The sequence below is a fragment of the Conger conger genome, chromosome 2 (assembly GCF_963514075.1).
Source record: "Conger conger chromosome 2, fConCon1.1, whole genome shotgun sequence".
Taxonomy (NCBI): Eukaryota; Metazoa; Chordata; class Actinopteri; order Anguilliformes; family Congridae; genus Conger; species Conger conger.
This window is the reverse complement of record NC_083761.1, coordinates 89494160-89509159: the sequence shown is the minus strand read 5'-3', so window position 1 is coordinate 89509159 and position 15000 is coordinate 89494160. Positions and strand designations below refer to the sequence as shown.

Below are 15000 nucleotides of genomic sequence, written 5' to 3'. Positions count from 1 at the left end.
AAGTCTTGTCAATGCATTTGAAGCCATTTTGTTATTGCAAAGGGAACAAAGCAATGTCAATAGTCAAGCCAGTGATGTGTATAACTGGTTGCTAATATTATCTGGTTTGCTAGCTAGTTACCGGAATGCTATTTGTGAAGCTTCAGTGGAGTTAGGCATTGTCACATGACGAAGCTGTGAAGTAAGGGGGATTTAGGTGCCATCACGTGACCCTGCTACAAATATCATTGGTTTGTTCAAAGCCAATCAGAGAGCACTGCACCTATGTCACTGCCAGTAGGTTTTTTCATCATGCGTTTCCTCTTAGGTTCAGCATACAATTTTTTTAGATCCATGAAAAATGTCAAATATTATTGCCTGCCTGCCAAAAGCCAAGCCTGGCCGGCTCTTGTGGAGCGGCATGATTGGCTCGCTGCTCCAGAGGGAGGGACTTGCCAGGGTTAGCGGATCGCTGCGCACAACAGCACCCCGGGCGCCTCGGAATCACGGTCATGAGCATGAGACGAGACGGCTTGAAGAAGGCGTGTTGTTCTCGGATCGCCAGATCCCTTCAGGCCGCCAAGGGAGGTGTGAGCAGGATATCCCCCAGCTAATGTTAAATTGTATTTGACTGGCTTCCAAATTGAAAAAAATAAAATAAAATAAAAAGTTTATATATATATATATATATATATATATATATATTATTTCCTGTTTCTATTGATTACCTTACGGTGAATTAATGTGAGCAAATTTGATTAATTCTGCCACACTCACAAAAGATAAATCACAGTTATTATGGATATATCATTTCTGAGCCGTGGCGGCCATCTTGTGGTGGCAGCCATTTTGTGGAAATACCAAATTGAATAGGGTTGAATGGAATCACAGGAGCCCATTTCCTCTGGTTTCCCCTCAGTACGTAGAGGCCATCAGCAGCAAGCAGAGCGAGCTGGATAACTGCATTGCGGAGGGCTACAGGACAGCGCTGTCAGAGGAGCGGAGGAGGTACTGCTTCCTGGTGGACCGGCAGTGTGCCGTTGCCAAGAACAGCGCCACCTACCATGGCAAGGTGAGGCCGCGTGCTGATCACATTACCCAGCATGGCAGGGTTATGGGGATGAAACAGCGGCATCATCACGCCCATACATCACATCATCAGACCTGTCACTGCAGTAGATGTTTGTGTAGGCCTCAGTATTTCTCATGCTTTTTCCCCACAGGGATTTGCTGAATATAAGCTCTGCTGAAATAAACAGCTCAAGCTATGTTTTGAAACAGCTGGTTGCTGGTAATTTGAAGCTGGTCATAGCTGGACTTTTCTCTAGGGAGGTATGTATGTATGGCTCCACGGTGGTGGAACGAACTCCCCGTTGAGGTCAGAACTATAGAATCTCTCCCCACCTTCAAGCGCAAGCTGAAGACACACCTCTTCAAGCAGCACCTCTCCCCATCCCTCCCTACCTCCCTGTGAACCTTAATTGTTGTCTCTGTGACTTGCTTTGTGTATCGGTATTTTTAGTTGGCTAGGTAAGCAGTGTTTGGATAGTTAACTTTGGTCACTTTTGCTCTGTTTGTTTGTTTGTTTGTTCAAAAAAAAAAAAAAAAAAAAAGGCCCTTGTCCTTATCTTTGTTGTACAGGTAGCAGTTGAAATTGTACTTCCCTCTAGGGTCTTTCAGCGAACTTATCCCTGGTTATGGGTATGCACTTTGTTGTACGTCGCTCTGGATAAGAGCGTCTGCCAAATGCCAATAATGTAATGTAATGTAATTAACATGCGTTTAAAAGAGCTCAACATTTTGTTAAGTTACATCTGTTAAATATCTAAACCGTGGATGTGTTTATCCAAAATGACTTACAGTTGATTAGACAAAGCAGGATAAATGTATCATTTATCTCTGTAATAAATGATACCAATATAGTCCAAACCAATATATCTAATGAAGCAAAGATTTCGGCTATGGCTGATCATCAAAATAATTTATAATTTTGTTATTTATAATGTTGTTGATTGTACTCATAAAGGGTTCTGATTTTCTGCATGTTTACACTAGGACTCGGAACTATACTGTCCTCTCAGGTCCTCTTTGCACTTGTTCTTGTGTTTAATTTGCAATTTGTTGTACGTCGCTCTGGATAAGAGCGTCTGCTAAATGCCATGTAATGTAATGTAATGTAATGTTATTTAGCCGACGCTTTTTCATCCAAAGCGACTTACTGTTGATTAGACTAAGCAGTGGACAATCTCCCCTGGAGCAATGTGGGGTTTAGGGCCCAACAGCTGTGCGGACCTTATTGTGGCTACGCCGGGGCTTGAACCACCAACCTTCCAGATCCCAGTCATGTACCTTAGCCACTAGGCTACAGGCTGCCCCAGTCATGTACCGTAGCCACTAGGCTACAGGCTGTCCCAGTCATGTACCTTAGCCACTAGGCTACAGGCTGTCCCAGTCATGTACCTTAGCCACTAGGCTACAGGCTGTCCCAGTCATGTACCTTAGCCACTAGGCTACAGGCTGTCCCAGTCATGTACCTTAACCACTACACTACAGGCTGCCCCAGTCATGTACCTTAACCACTCGGCTACAGGCTGTCCCAGTCATGTACCGTAGCCACTAGGCTACAGGCTGCCCCAGTCATGTACCTTAGCCACTAGGCTACAGGCTGCCCCAGTTATGTACCGTAGCCACTAGGCTACAGGCTGTCCCAGTCATGTACCTTAACCACTACACTACAGGCTGCCCCAGTCATGTACCTTAACCACTCGGCTACAGGCTGTCCCAGTCATGTACCGTAGCCACTAGGCTACAGGCTGCCCCAGTCATGTACCTTAGCCACTAGGCTACAGGCTGCCCCAGTTATGTACCGTAGCCACTAGGCTACAGGCTGTCCCAGTCATGTACCTTAACCACTAGGCTACAGGCTGCCCCAGTCATGTACCTTAACCACTAGGCTATAGGCTGTCCCAGTCATGTACCTTAGCCACTAGGCTACAGGCTATCCCAGTCATGTACCGTAGCCACTAGGCTACAGGCTGTCCCAGTCATGTACCTTAACCACTAGGCTACAGGCTGCCCCAGTCATGTACCTTAACCACTAGGCTACAGGCTGTCCCAGCCATGTACCTTCGCCACTAGGCTACAGGCTGTCCCAGTCATGTACCTTAGCCACTACCGGCTGCCCCGAAACTTGGAATTTGGAATCAGTCGGCCATTTGGGGTGCTAACGCAAATATGCAGGTTTTCAAAGAGTGTATCATTGGCTAGAGTTGATGGGAAATGCATTATACATCATATATCATTAGATCTGTCCCCTTCAGCCAAACAAGTTTGCATCAAGAACCAACATTGACTGCCATTTTGAATCTCCGCCATTTTGAATTTTTTACAAAACCTTTCATGAACTAGTCTGGGGGTTTCTGGCCTATCTTCACCAAAATGGGCTTGGAAGAATTTGTGGAGTTTGATTCTCTGTGAATTTGAGTCTGATTGTCAATAATTATTTAAAAATGTTTCCTTTTCAAAACAATATAGCTGCCACATGTCAATACATTTATGTGGGCATGGCCAACTGTACAAAAATGCCTATAGCTTGTTAACACTATGTCCGATCTTTGCCAAGTTTGGTATACTAATGTAGTACTGGATCTTGTGGAGTCTGTGCCAAAGTTGGCACTATAAGAAGCACTCTAATTGGCTCTATAATCAGCCGTTTGACCAATGAAGGCTATGTCTATTTGTCAGATTCCAATAGTGGGTAATTATAAACTAATATATGAAAATATATCAGTTGTCAGTGGGCATGTGACAGCCTTAGCAATGCAATATCGTCATGCAACTTACCATACCATGAATACCATGTCAAATTATGTTAAACATATATATTTTTTAACCATTCATCTATACTTATATTGTAATTGAAATATACATATATGTGGTAATTTTATTATATATAGTCATATTATTGTGGTCATTGTATTCTCATATTTCTGTGGTTTAGGGGAAGGACCTCCTGGCACAGAATATCCCCCTGTGGCAGCAGGCCTGCTCCGACCCCAGCAAGCTCCCGGAGCGAGCCATGATCCTGGCCCAGCAGCTCAGCTCCGCCCCCGGCAAGCACAGCTCCGCCCCCGGCACACTCAGGACCACCACCCTCAACACCTCCAAGGCCAACATGCTAATGTCTGACCCCACCCCTAAAGCCAAGCCCCTCCCCCTGGCTCCTGAACTCACCGCCTTTACAGCTAGCCTGGCCAATCAGGAGGTGATTACATTTACATGAGACTGTAGAGGAGGCATCTGATTGGCTAGTGTAGGTGTGATTGGAGTGTGTGTTGATGAGACTGTAGAGGAGGCATCTGATTGGTTAGTGTGGGTGTGATTGGAGTGTGTGTTGATGAGACTGTAGAGGAGGCATCTGATTGGTTAGTGTGGGTGTGATTGGAGTGTGTGTTGATGAGACTGTAGAGGAGGCATCTGATTGGTTAGTGTGGGTGTGATTGGAGTGTGTGTTGATGAGACTGTAGAGGAGGCATCTGATTGGTTAGTGTGGGTGTGATTGCGGTATGTGTTGATGAGTGTACCTAGTGTAGATTTATTGTGTTTTATCCTTTTCACAAGTACTGTACGTTACATTACATTACATGGCATTTAGCAGACGCTCTTATCCAGAGCGACGTACAACGAAGTGCAGATCAAACACAAGTACAAGTGCAAAGAGGACCTGAGAGGACAGTACAGTTCTGAGTCCTAGTGTAAACATACAGAAAATCAGAACCCTTGAAGAATACATCAGCTTCCAAACTAGCATACCACAGTTGGCAGCTAGAATACCCTGAGTACAACAATACAATAGCTAATACAAAAAACAACAATATCTATACATATACAAGTGCCATTATAGTCTATGGCATATATAAGGCTAATCATGGTGGTGAGTTAGGGAGGGAAAGGTGCAGCCTGAAGAGATGAGTCTTCAGTCTGCGCTTGAAAGAGGTCAGAGACTCTGCCATTCTGACATCCACCGGGAGGTCATTCCACCACCGTGGGACCAGGACAGACAGCAGTCGTGAGCGAGAAGTGCAGGTGTCGCGAGGGGGAGGCGCCAGATGGCACGAAGTGGCAGAACGGAGGGGTCTTGCTGGTGTATACATTTACATTTACATTTACATTTTAGTCATTTGGCAGACGCTTTTAATCCAAAGCGACTTACAAGTGCATAGGTTCTACCACAAGTCAAAGCATCACATCCCGAACTAGAAAAATACACCTGGACTGCTGTTCTAAACATATAGTCGTCATCATAAGTGCAATTTTTTTTTTTTTTTTTTTTTTTTTTTTTTTGGGGGGGGTGGGGGGGGTTGGACAGGGATAGGGGTATCAGAAGGGGGGGGCAGGGTAAATCAGGAGGGGGGACTAAGGTAGAGTTTGAAGAGGTGTGTTTTGAGTCTGCGTCGAAATAGGGGGAGGGATTCTGCTGTCCTGACAGTGGTAGGCAAGTCATTCCACCACTGAGGAACCAGAACGGAAAACAGGCGTGAACGTGCAGCTCGACCGCCAGGTGCCCGTAGAGAGGGAATCATAAGGCGACCAGAGCTGGCAGACCGGAGTGGTCTAGCTGGGGAGTAGGGAGTGATCAGGGATTGTATGTAATGTGGGGCAGTCCCCTTAGCAGCCTGAAATGCCAACACTAGGGCCTTGAATCGGATGCGTGCGGCAATAGGAAGCCAGTGGAGGCCAATGAGAAGCGGGGTGACATGAGCCGACCTGGGCTGACTGGTGATCAAGCGGGCTGCAGCATTCTGGACCAGCTGGAGGGGCTTGATGGCGCATGCTGGGAGACCGGCTAGGAGGGAGTTGCAGTAATCCAGGCGGGAAATGACGAGCGCCTGGACTAGGAGCTGGGTGGCTTTCTCCGTCAGGAGATGACGGATGCGGCGTATATTAAACAGAAAGAACCTGCAGGTTCTGGCAGTGGAGGATACTTGTGGAGCCAGGGAGAGGCAGTTATCAAGAGTCACCCCAAGATTCCTTGCCGTACGGGAGGAGGAAACTACAAAGTCCTCCACAGTCAGTGAGAGGTCGATTGACGGAGAGGACTTAGCAGGGATGTAGAGAAGCTCAGTTTTGGCAAGGTTGAGCTTCAGGTGATGGGAAGTCATCCATGCAGAGATATCAGCCAAGCAGTCAGAGATCTGTGTGGTGATTTGGGTGTCAGGGGGGAAGGAAATGAAGAGTTGGGTGTCATCAGCGTAGGAGTGATAAGAGAAGCCGTGGGAAGAGATAACAGAACCAAGAGACATGGTGTATAGCGAGAAGAGGAGAGGCCCAAGAACCGAGCCCTGCGGGACTCCAGTTCGTAGGGGTTGAGGGTCGGAGAGTGCGCCCCTCCAAGTCACCTGGTAGGAGCGACCAGAGAGGTAGGAGGAAAACCAAGCGAGTGCAGAACCTGTGACACCCATCCCAGACAGCGATGAGAGCAGAATCTCATGGTTGACTGTATCGAAGGCGGCCGACAGGTCGAGGAAGATGAGGACAGAGGAGAGGGATTTTGCTTTAGCAGAGTGGAGTGCCTCAGTGACCGCGAGCAGGGCGGTTTCAGTGGAGTGGCCACTCTTGAAGCCAGACTGGTTGGGGTCATGGAGATTGTTGTGGAGAAGATAAGTGGACAGTTGGGAGCAGACCGCCCGTTCCAGGGTTTTAGCAAGAAAGGGAAGAAGAGAGACAGGCCGGTAGTTGTTCAGGGCAGAGGGATCGAGAGTAGGTTTTTTGAGGAGGGGAGTGACTCTGGCCCTCTTCAGGGAAGAGGGCATGGTGCCGGAAGAGAGGGAGGTGTTGATTAGAGAGGAGAGAAAAGGGAGAATGTCCTCAGATATAGATTGTAGGAGGGGAGAGGGGATGGGGTCAAGAGGACAGGTGGTCGGGCGGTGGGAAGTAAGGAGTTTCAGCGTGTCGGCGTCAGAGAGGGGAGAAAAGGAGGTTAGGGAGTTGGGGAGGGTAGGAGGGTCAGCAGGGGTGGAGGGTTGGGAGAAGGAATTGCGAATAGCATCGACCTTCTTTTCAAAGAAGGAGACAAAGTCATCAGGTGTGAGTGATGAGGGGGGTGGGGGGGGAGGGGGGGCCAGAAGAGAGGAGAAAGTTGAAAACAGTTTGCGGGGATTAGAGGCGGCCGCGTTAATTTTCGAGTGAAAGAAGGAAGATTTAGCTAGAGAGACAGAGGAATGGAAAGATGATAAGAGGGCATGGAAGGAAGCCATATCACTGGGGAGACAGGACCTTTTCCATTTTCTCTCCGCCGCCCGCAGTTTGGTTCGGACAGCTCGTAGAGCATCAGAAAGCCAGGGACTGGGGGGGGAGGCCCGAGCTAGTTTGGTGGTGAGGGGACACAGAGAGTCAAAGGAAGATGAGAGGGAGGACATGAGAGTTGTAGCCGCATCATCGGTAGACAGTCGAGAGAAAGACTCCGCAGATGGGGCGGCCTGTAGCGTAGTGGTTAAGGTAAATGACTGGGACACACAAGGTCGGTGGTTCTAATCCCGGTGTAGCCACAATAAGATCCGCACAGCTGTTGGGCCCTTGAGCAAGGCCCTTAACCCTGCATTGCTCCAGGGGAGGATTGTCTCCTGCTAAGTCTAATAAACTGTACGTCGCTCTGGATAAGAGCGTCTGCCAAATGCCAATAATGTAAAAAAAAAAAGATGGTAGGGAGGAGAGGATTGTAGATGAGAGGGTGGAGGAAGACAGGTGGCGTAGGTTCCGTCGACAGGTGACAGTGGATGGTGGGAGAGATGGATGGGTGTTAGAGGAGAGTGAAAGAGAGAAAGAGATGAAGGAGTGGTCAGATATATGGAGTGGTGTTACAGAGAGGTTGGTTGTTGTGCAGCTCCTTGTGAAGATGAGGTCAAGAAGGTTGCCTGCTTTGTGGGTGGGAGGGGAAAGAGTGAGGGTAAGGTCAAAAGAAGAGAGGAGGGAGAGAAAGGTAGACTGGGTGGACTCTGAGTTGAGGTTGAAGTCACCCAGGAGGATCAGGGGGGTGGGTCTTGATCCATCCATCCATCCATCCATCATCACCCGCTTATCCGGAGTCGGGTCACGGTGACAGTAGGCAAAGCCTGGTATTCCAGGCGTCCCTCTCCCCAGCAACGCATTCTAGCTCCTCCTGGGGGATCCCAAGGCGTTCCCAGGCCAGGAGAGATATATAATCTCTCCAGCGGGCTCTGGGTCTCCCTCGGGGTCTCCGCCCAGTTGGACGAGCCCGGAAAACCTCCAAAGGGAGGCGCCCGGGAGGCATCCTGATCAGATGCCCGAACCACCTCAATTGGCTCCTTTCGACGTGAAGGAGCAGCGGCTCTACTCCGAGCTCCCTCCGGATGTCCGAGCTCCTCACCCTATCTCTAAGGCTGAGCCCGGCCACCCTACGGAGGAAGCTCATTTCGGCCACTTGTATACACGATCTCGTTCTTTCGGTCACTACCCAAAGCTTCTGACTATAGGTGAGGGTTGGGACGTAGATCGACCAGTAAATCGAGAGCTTCCTTCCGGCTCAGCTCCCTCTTCACCGCGACGGTCCGGTGCAACGCCCGCATTACTGCTGACGCTGCACTGATCCGCCTGTCGATCTCATGCTCCCTTCTACCCTCACTCGTGAACAAGACCCCGAGATACTTGAACTCCTTCACTTGGGGCAAAGACTCGTTCCCAACCCGGAGGGAGCAATCCACCATTTTCCAGCAGAGAACCATGGCCTCGGACTTGGAGGTGCTGACTCTCATCCCAGCCGCTTCACACTCGGCTGCAAACCGCTCCAGTGCGTGCTGAAGGTCACGGTCTGATGAAGCCAGCAGAACCACATCATCCGCAAAAAGCAGAGATGCGATTCTGAGGTCACCAAACCGGACACTCTCCTCACCTCGGCTGCGCCTTGAGATCCTGTCCATGAATACCACGAACAGGACCGGTGACAAGGGGCAACCTTGGCAGAGTCCAACACCCACAGGAAACGTGCTTGACTTTGTGCCGAGAATGCAGACACAGCTCTCACTTTGGTTATACAGGGACCGGATGGCTCGTATCAACGGCCTCGGTACCCCATACTCCCGCAGTACACCCCACAGGGTTCCCCGGGGGACACGGTCGAAAGCCTTCTCCAAGTCCACAAAGCACATGCGGACTGGATGGGCAAACTCCCCTGACCCCGCCAGCAACCCTGCCAAGGTAAAGAGTTGGTCCACTGTTCCACGACCAGGACGGAAGCCACATTGGTCCTCCTGAATCCGCGGTTCGACCGTCGGTCGGAGCCTCCTTTCCAGCACCCTAGAGTAAGCTTTCCCAGGGAGGCAGAGGACGTGTTGTTCGGGTTCAGGAGCTCCTTGAAGTGCTCTTTCCACCGCCCCACAATATCCCCAGTCCGGGTCAGCAGTTCTCCTCCCCTGCTGAAAACAGCCTGAGACAAGCCCTGCTTTCCGTTTCTGAGTCGTCGGATTGGTTTGCCAGAACTTCCTCGAGGCCAACCGAAAGTCCTTCTCCATAGCCTCCCCGAACTCCATAGCCTCCCCGAAGTTCCTCCGGAGGTGGGAGTTGAAGACCTCGCGAACAGGGGCCTCCGCCAGACGTTCCCAGTTCACCCTCACTACACGTTTGGGTTTACCGGGTCTGTCCGGCAGCCTCCCCGGCCACTTGATCCAACTCACCACCAGGTGGTGATCAGTTGACAGCTCTGCTCCTCTCTTCACCTGAGTGTCCAAGACATACGGCCGCAGGTCTGAGGATACGACCACAAAGTCGATCATCGATCTTTGGCCTAAGGTGCTCTGGTACCAAGTACACTTATGAGCTACCCTATGCTCGAACATGGTGTTTGTTATCGACAATCCATGACCAGCACAGAAGTCCAATAACAAAACACCGCATGGGTTCAGATCAGGCAGGCCATTCTTCCCAATCACCACCCTCCAGCTTTCTCCGTCATTGCCCACGTGAGCGTTGAAGTCGCCCAGCAGAACTATGGAGTCTCCGGGTGGCACCCTTTCCAGGATGCCGCCCAGTGACTCCAAGAAGACCGGATACTCTGAACTGCCGTTTGGTGCATAAGTGTAACGGTTCTCATTTGGTCAGAGATGAGACGATGACTCCATACTGCTCTTAACCATTTATTGGCTCTCTCTGTAGAAGACAATGCAAAGACAACACAACTGTAGTCTTCTGGTCACCGCATATCAGGTTTACCTCTCAGCAGAGAGACACAGAGCTGCTCTTTAACGCAATAAAACATATAATATATATATATACATACACACATACTGTATATATATATACGCATACATACATACACATGTATCCTACATTAACACAAAATAACAGTGCACCACTTGTCAACAAAAAGAACATATGCATAGCCTGTACATTACAACACAGCAGTCTACACAGACCAGGAATAGTTACCAGGCAAAATAAATGAACATTGAAAATAACATATTTACAATATGCACAGAGCCACATACCTGTAGTGATTGAATATATACAGGGGCTGATCCCTTAACTGCCTGGTATGCGAGCACCAAAGTTTTAAATTTGATGTGAGCCATAACAGGCAGCCAGTGGAGGTTGCTGAGCAGGGGGTGACAGGTGAATGTCTGGGAACATTGAATACCAGACAGGCTGCAGCATTCTAGATCAGTTGTAGATATTTTTATCTAGTCGATAAAGAATTTCAATCAATCGTTGACAGGGTGTGTGGGTGTATTGATGAGACTGTAGAGCTGTAGGTTTCTGATTGGCTAGATTAGGTGTGATTGCCGGTTGTGTGGGTGTGTTGGTGAGATTGTGGAGCTGTAGGAATCTGATTGGTGGGTGTGTTGATGAGACTGTAGTGCTCTAATTGGTGGATGTGGGGGTGTGTTGAGACCAAAGAGGTCTGATTGGTGGGTGTGTGTGTTGAAGAGATTGCAGAGGTTTGATTAGTGTGTGTGTGTGTTGATGAGATTTTAGAGGTTTAATTAGTGTGCGTGTGTGTGTGTGTGGATGAGATTGTAGAGGTTTAATCAGTGTGTGTGTTGATGAGATTGTAGAGGTTTAATTAGTGTGTGTGCGTGTGTGTGTGTGTTGATGAAATTTTAGAGTTTTAATTAGTGTGTGCATGTGTGTGTTGATGGGATTTTAGAGGTTTAATTAGTGTGTGTGTGTTGATGAAATTTTAGAGTTTTAATTAGTGTGTGCATGTGTGTGTTGATGGGATTTTAGAGGTTTAATTAGTGTGTGTGTGTTGATGAGATTGTAGAGGTTTAATTAGTGTGTGTGTGCGTGTGTGTGTGTGTTGATGAGAGTTTAGAGGTTTAATTAGTGTGTGTGTGTTGTTGAGATTTTTTAGTTTTAATGAGTGTGTGTGTATGTGTGTGTGTGTGTGTGTTCATGAGATTGTAAAGGTTTACTGAGTGTGAGTGTGTGTGTTGGTGAGATTTTAGAGGTTTAATTAGTGTGTGTGTGTGCAGAGGCTGATGACGCTGGATGGACCCTTAATGAACGGGACTTTGGGGGGCCAGGTGGAGGACTACCAGCAGTGGGTGGAGGGCAGGATGTCCAAGCCTCCCCTGCAGCACCCGCGGCAGGCTGCAGACAAGTACTCCAGCACCCTGCCTGTCCGCAAGAGCCAGCCAACCAGGAACAAGGCCTCTGCCGGTAACCCCGCCCCCACCGCCATTACATCAACCAAACCCCACCACCATTACACCACCCTAACCCCACCCCCACCACCACTACACCACCCTAACCCCACCCCCACCACCATTACATCACCCTAACCCCCCCACCACCATTACACCACCCTAACCCCACCCACACCACCATTACATCACCCTAACCCCACCCCACACCACCATTACATCACCCTAACCCCACCCCCACCACCATTACACCACCATTACACCACCCTAACCCCACCCCCACCGCCATTACACCACCCTAACCCCACCCCCACCCCCACCACCATTACACCACCCTAACCCCACCCACACCACCATTACATCACCCTAACCCCACCCCACACCACCATTATGTCACCCTAACCCCCACACCACCATTACATCACCCTAACCCCCACACCACCATTACATCACCCTAACCCCACCCCCACCATTACACCACCCTAACCCCACCCCCACCACCATTGCATCACCCTAACCCCACCCACACCACCATTACATCACCCTAACCCCACCCCCACCACCATTACATCACCCTAACCCCCCACCACCATTACACCACCCTAACCCCACCCACACCACCATTACATCACCCTAACCCCACCCCCCACCACCATTACACCACCCTAACCCCACCCCCACCGCCATTACACCACCCTAACCCCACCCCACCACCATTACACCACCCTAACCCCACCCCCACCACCATTACATCACCCTAACCCCCCCACCACCATTACACCACCCTAACCCCACCCACACCACCATTACATCACCCTAACCCCACCCCACACCACCATTACATCACCCTAACCCCACCCCACACCACCATTATGTCACCCTAACCCCCACACCACCATTACATCACCCTAACCCCCCCACCACCATTACATCACCCTAACCCCACCCACACCACCATTACACCACCCTAACCCCACCCACACCACCATTACATCACCCTAACCCCCCCACCACCATTACACCACCCTAACCCCACCCCCACCACCATTACACCACCCTAACCCCACCCCCACCGCCATTACACCACCCTAACCCCACCCCCACCCCCACCACCATTACACCACCCTAACCCCACCCACACCACCATTACATCACCCTAACCCCACCCCACACCACCATTATGTCACCCTAACCCCCACACCACCATTACATCACCCTAACCCCCACACCACCATTACATCACCCTAACCCCACCCCCACCATTACACCACCCTAACCCCACCCCCACCACCATTACATCACCCTAACCCCACCCACACCACCATTACATCACCCTAACCCCACCCCCACCACCATTACATCACCCTAACCCCACCCCCACCACCACTACATCACCCTAACCCCCCCACCACCATTACACCACCCTAACCCCACCCACACCACCATTACATCACCCTAACCCCACCCCCCACCACCATTACACCACCCTAACCCCACCCCCACCGCCATTACACCACCCTAACCCCACCCCACCACCATTACACCACCCTAACCCCACCCCCACCACCATTACATCACCCTAACCCCCCCACCACCATTACACCACCCTAACCCCACCCACACCACCATTACATCACCCTAACCCCACCCCACACCACCATTACGTCACCCTAACCCCCACACCACCATTACATCACCCTAACCCCACCCCCACCATTACACCACCCTAACCCCACCCCCACCACCATTACATCACCCTAACCCCACCCCCACTGCCATTACATCACCCTAACCCCCCCACCACCATTACACCACCCTAACCCCACCCCCACCGCCATTGCACCACCCTAACCCCACCCCACCACCATTACACCACCCTAACCCCACCCCCACTACCATTACATCACCCTAACCCCACCCCCACCACCATTTCATCACCCTAACCCCACCCACACCACCATTACACCACCCTAACCCTACCCCCACAGATGTTACATCACCCTAACCCCACCCACGCCGCCATTACACCACCCTAACCTCACCCACACCGCAATTACACCACCCTAACCCCACACATACCGCCATTACATCACCCTAACCCCACCCCCACCACCATTACGTCACCCTAACCCCACCCACACCACCATTACACCACCCTAACCCCACCCACACCAGAGAGGTGTGTGACTGTGAATCAGAGAGAGAGTCTCAGAGAACTGAAGGCCTGTGTGAGTCAGAGAGAGAGTCTCAGAGAGGTGTGTGACTGTCCCTGGCAGAGACTCGGACCCTGCCGCGGTCCAGCTCGGTGGCGGGGGGGCTGGAGCGGGAGCGTGGTGGTAGAACCCGGGTCCAGGCGGTGTTCTCCCATGCCGCCGGGGACAACGCCACCCTGCTCAGCTTCTCCGAGGGTGATGTCATCACCCTGCTAGTGCCTGAGGCGCGAGATGGCTGGCACTACGGAGAGAATGACAAGAACAAGATGTGAGAGCCTTTGCCTTATGCACACCTCACACTGTACACCATACACAATACACTACACACTATATACTGCACACTACACTCTATACATTATGACACGACACACACTATACAATATACACTACACACATACTATACACGATACACTACACACTATACTATACACTACTCTCTATACATTATTACACTACAAACAGTACACTACAATACTCACTATACAATAAACACTACACACACTACACAGAGTACACACTATGCACTACACATTATACACGATACAATATACACTACACACTACACACACGTGTCACACTACACACGCACTACGGCCACACACTATACATTACACAAACACACGACATACACGTGTCACACTATACACCACACACACTATACACTACACACACTATACATTACACACACTATACATTACACACACTATACATTACACACACTATGCACTACACACACTATACATTACACACACTATACACTACACACACTATACACCACACACACTATACATTACACACACTATACATTACACACACTATACATTACACACACTATACACTACACACACTATACATTACACACACTATACACTACACACACTATACATTACACACACTATACACTACACACACACTATACATTACACACACTATACACTACACACACTACATTACACACACTATACACTACACACACTATACACTACACACACTATACATTACACATACTATACACTACACACACTATACATTACACACACTATACACTACACACACTGTACATTACACATACACACGACACAGATGGAATGTGGTAGAGTAATGCTGTATGTGTCTCTCCATAGGCGTGGCTGGTTCCCATTCTCCTACAC

At 49.8% G+C, this 15000-nt stretch overlaps 1 protein-coding gene across 8 annotated transcripts in view; it reads left to right on the top strand.

Annotated features, from left to right (window-relative positions):
* The window catches only part of baiap2b (BAR/IMD domain containing adaptor protein 2b), a 60962-nt gene that overhangs the window by 28799 nt on the left and 17163 nt on the right, over positions 1-15000 (top strand). For 7 of the 8 annotated variants that reach the window (XR_009708045.1, XR_009708044.1, XM_061231257.1 and 4 more), the window contains 5 exons: positions 899-1051; positions 3980-4243; positions 11466-11652; positions 13913-14117; positions 14974-15000. The exon at positions 14974-15000 is cut by the window's right edge and continues 42 nt beyond it. Coding sequence is in view for 6 of the 8 variants with exons in the window: in XM_061231257.1 (XP_061087241.1) it covers positions 899-1051; positions 3980-4243; positions 11466-11652; positions 13913-14117; positions 14974-15000 (836 nt within the window). In the remaining 2 variants the exon portion in view is untranslated. The remainder of the gene's footprint in view (positions 1-898; positions 1052-3979; positions 4244-11465; positions 11653-13912; positions 14118-14973) is intronic. The other variant, XM_061231259.1, reaches the window with a different exon arrangement.